The sequence below is a fragment of the Etheostoma spectabile genome, chromosome 24 (assembly GCF_008692095.1).
Source record: "Etheostoma spectabile isolate EspeVRDwgs_2016 chromosome 24, UIUC_Espe_1.0, whole genome shotgun sequence".
NCBI lineage: Eukaryota > Metazoa > Chordata > Actinopteri > Perciformes > Percidae > Etheostoma > Etheostoma spectabile.
Genome location: NC_045756.1, coordinates 4,419,319 through 4,421,546, shown reverse-complemented (window position 1 = coordinate 4,421,546; position 2,228 = coordinate 4,419,319). Strand labels below are relative to the sequence as shown.

At 37.3% G+C, this 2,228-nt stretch overlaps 1 protein-coding gene across 3 annotated transcripts in view; it reads left to right on the top strand.

The window, feature by feature from the left end:
* Positions 1-2,228, top strand: part of LOC116674210 (gamma-aminobutyric acid receptor subunit gamma-3) — an 82,981-nt gene that overhangs the window by 22,820 nt on the left and 57,933 nt on the right. For all 3 annotated transcript variants that reach the window (XM_032506768.1, XM_032506769.1, XM_032506770.1), the window contains one exon: positions 745-812. In XM_032506768.1, coding sequence (XP_032362659.1) covers positions 745-812 — 68 coding nt within the window. The remainder of the gene's footprint in view (positions 1-744; positions 813-2,228) is intronic.

Genomic DNA, 2,228 nt, shown 5'->3' with positions numbered 1-2,228 from the left:
GTGTGTGCGTGCGTGTGCGTGCGTGTATTTGTGAGTGATTTAGAAGAGGCAGTGAAAAGAAATCCTTCATCTTATTGTGTGGCAATAATGCGTCTTTAGTCAAACACGTGCAGTCCTTGTTTATGGCGGGTACATCATGTGTATTCTGAGAAAGCATGTTGTGTGACATGTTCTTTACAGGAACTATTCAAGGACATGGAGCATTAAAATGAAAGATCATTTGTGTAGATTTATTTAGTAAAAACTCAAAACAGATAACCACATTAAAAACATGCATGTAATCAAAACAAGCACGATTCTTAGATGCAGCACTTAGGTCCGGTACCAATTCACATTTCTGATGCTCCAATTTTCTCTTCCTCAAACCAAATGTTTTTGCCAAGCTAAATTTGCCAAGATCCTACATACTCACTGGGAATGCTATTAATTGCCATGGTAACATGGTACAGTATCTGCTCCAGGAAGCACGGCGCAGCTTTGCTGACTTCAAAAATACATCTTCCCTTTCTGGGTGGATGGGGAAAAGAGAACTGACTCTTTTTATTTATCAAAATGATATTGCATGAGGATAACCATTGTTTTCCACTTGATAATTTTTTTGGTTATGGACACACATTACACATAACTGCAAAACGCAGACGTTTGACAAACAAAATAGAATGATTGCATGTATAAATGTGATATGTCCTACCTACAATATGCGCAGCTACCTTTACTCACTCTTCTTCCTTCTGGCTCTTGCAGTGAAACCTACAGTCGTCAATGTGGGCATATATGTCAACAGCATCGGGCCTGTGTCATCCATCGATATGGTGAGTTAAAGCTTCCCACCACCCCACCACCACAGTCACACACACACATTTGTCTGATATCAGCGTCATCATACATGAATGCGGTCATTACTCAGACTGCATTTGGAGGTCATGTGGGCCACTGCAGCTGTTTCTGTGCTGATAGAAGCCAGGAAAGACAGGTGTGGATGCTTTGTTCAAGTCCTGTGGTTCAGCTCAGATCAAGCAAATGAGTGAAAAAATCCTTAAAAGTGATAGAAATATAACTATGAAAGCTCTCTGCTATTGAATCAGACAGCAGTTGGTGTTCTCTGCAGAGCGATTAACTCCTTTCAGGCTCGAGCACAACGTTTTTCTTCTTTTTAGCTCCATTTTTTAAGTAGATCTTTTGCACCAGCATGGACATTTTCAGAATTAAATTTGACTAGAAGGAAGAAATGCTTTTGGAAGAAGAGCAGGAAATGGATCGATAGACATTTAGTTATAGAAGGCCTGATCAATGCCATAAAATATGAAACGCTGAAACTGAAAGCTTGATGTGCGGTAATGAGAAAATTACTATTCAGACTTCAATTTAAAGCATAAGCAGTCTGTTGTTTGGCCTTCAGTGAGGTATGGTAGACTACATGAATGGAGCTTTTCATTATGTATGATGCAAATGACCTATTCAATTACTGTCAATGCTATAGACTCCTTGGAGTTTTATTCTGCTTAGTATTCTATTAAAACATCATAAATGTGTTTCTTTGCAAATATTAACTGAGCTAGACAAGATAATGAAATTGTTTATCTCTTAACTATCAGGCTCACCAGATGTTGAATTGAGACTAGCAACATAACAAATCCCTAGATATAATAGCAATTTAGCCTCTTTTTACTGTCGGCACTAGTCTGCAACTTATATTATTTAAAGCTACGTCTGCTCACTCCGAATTAAATTACAAAAGAAAACAAAATGATTGCATGGACCAATGTGCTGCCCTGAATATCACTCCTGTACATTATGTGCAATGTCTTTGCCATTTAATGTTATTGTTATTGTTAGTTTTCCAGAAATTAATTAATTTGATCTGTGAAAATTATGCAAGTTAATATCTATTGGCAAATACACTAGCGAGCCTGTTTATCATGATTTTCAGATTCAGGTTTGGCACAGTGAAATGCATTTTAAATGAGCCCTATTCATTATGCCAGAGAATTACCATGCAGTCATTTCACAGAGAACATTTAGGAGTCCTTTCAGAGTGCAATTGGGTAAAGTCGATTTGGGATGCAAAATGGTGTCGTTGAACTCATAGTTCATTAACCCTTGTGTTGTCTTCCTGTCAAAACGCTTTTATCACCGTTTTTAACTTTTTCTTACGTTTTTGTTCCTTTTTTCAACAATTTTGACACTTTTTTTTAATGTTTGTCACTTTTTTTGACGTTTTCAACACT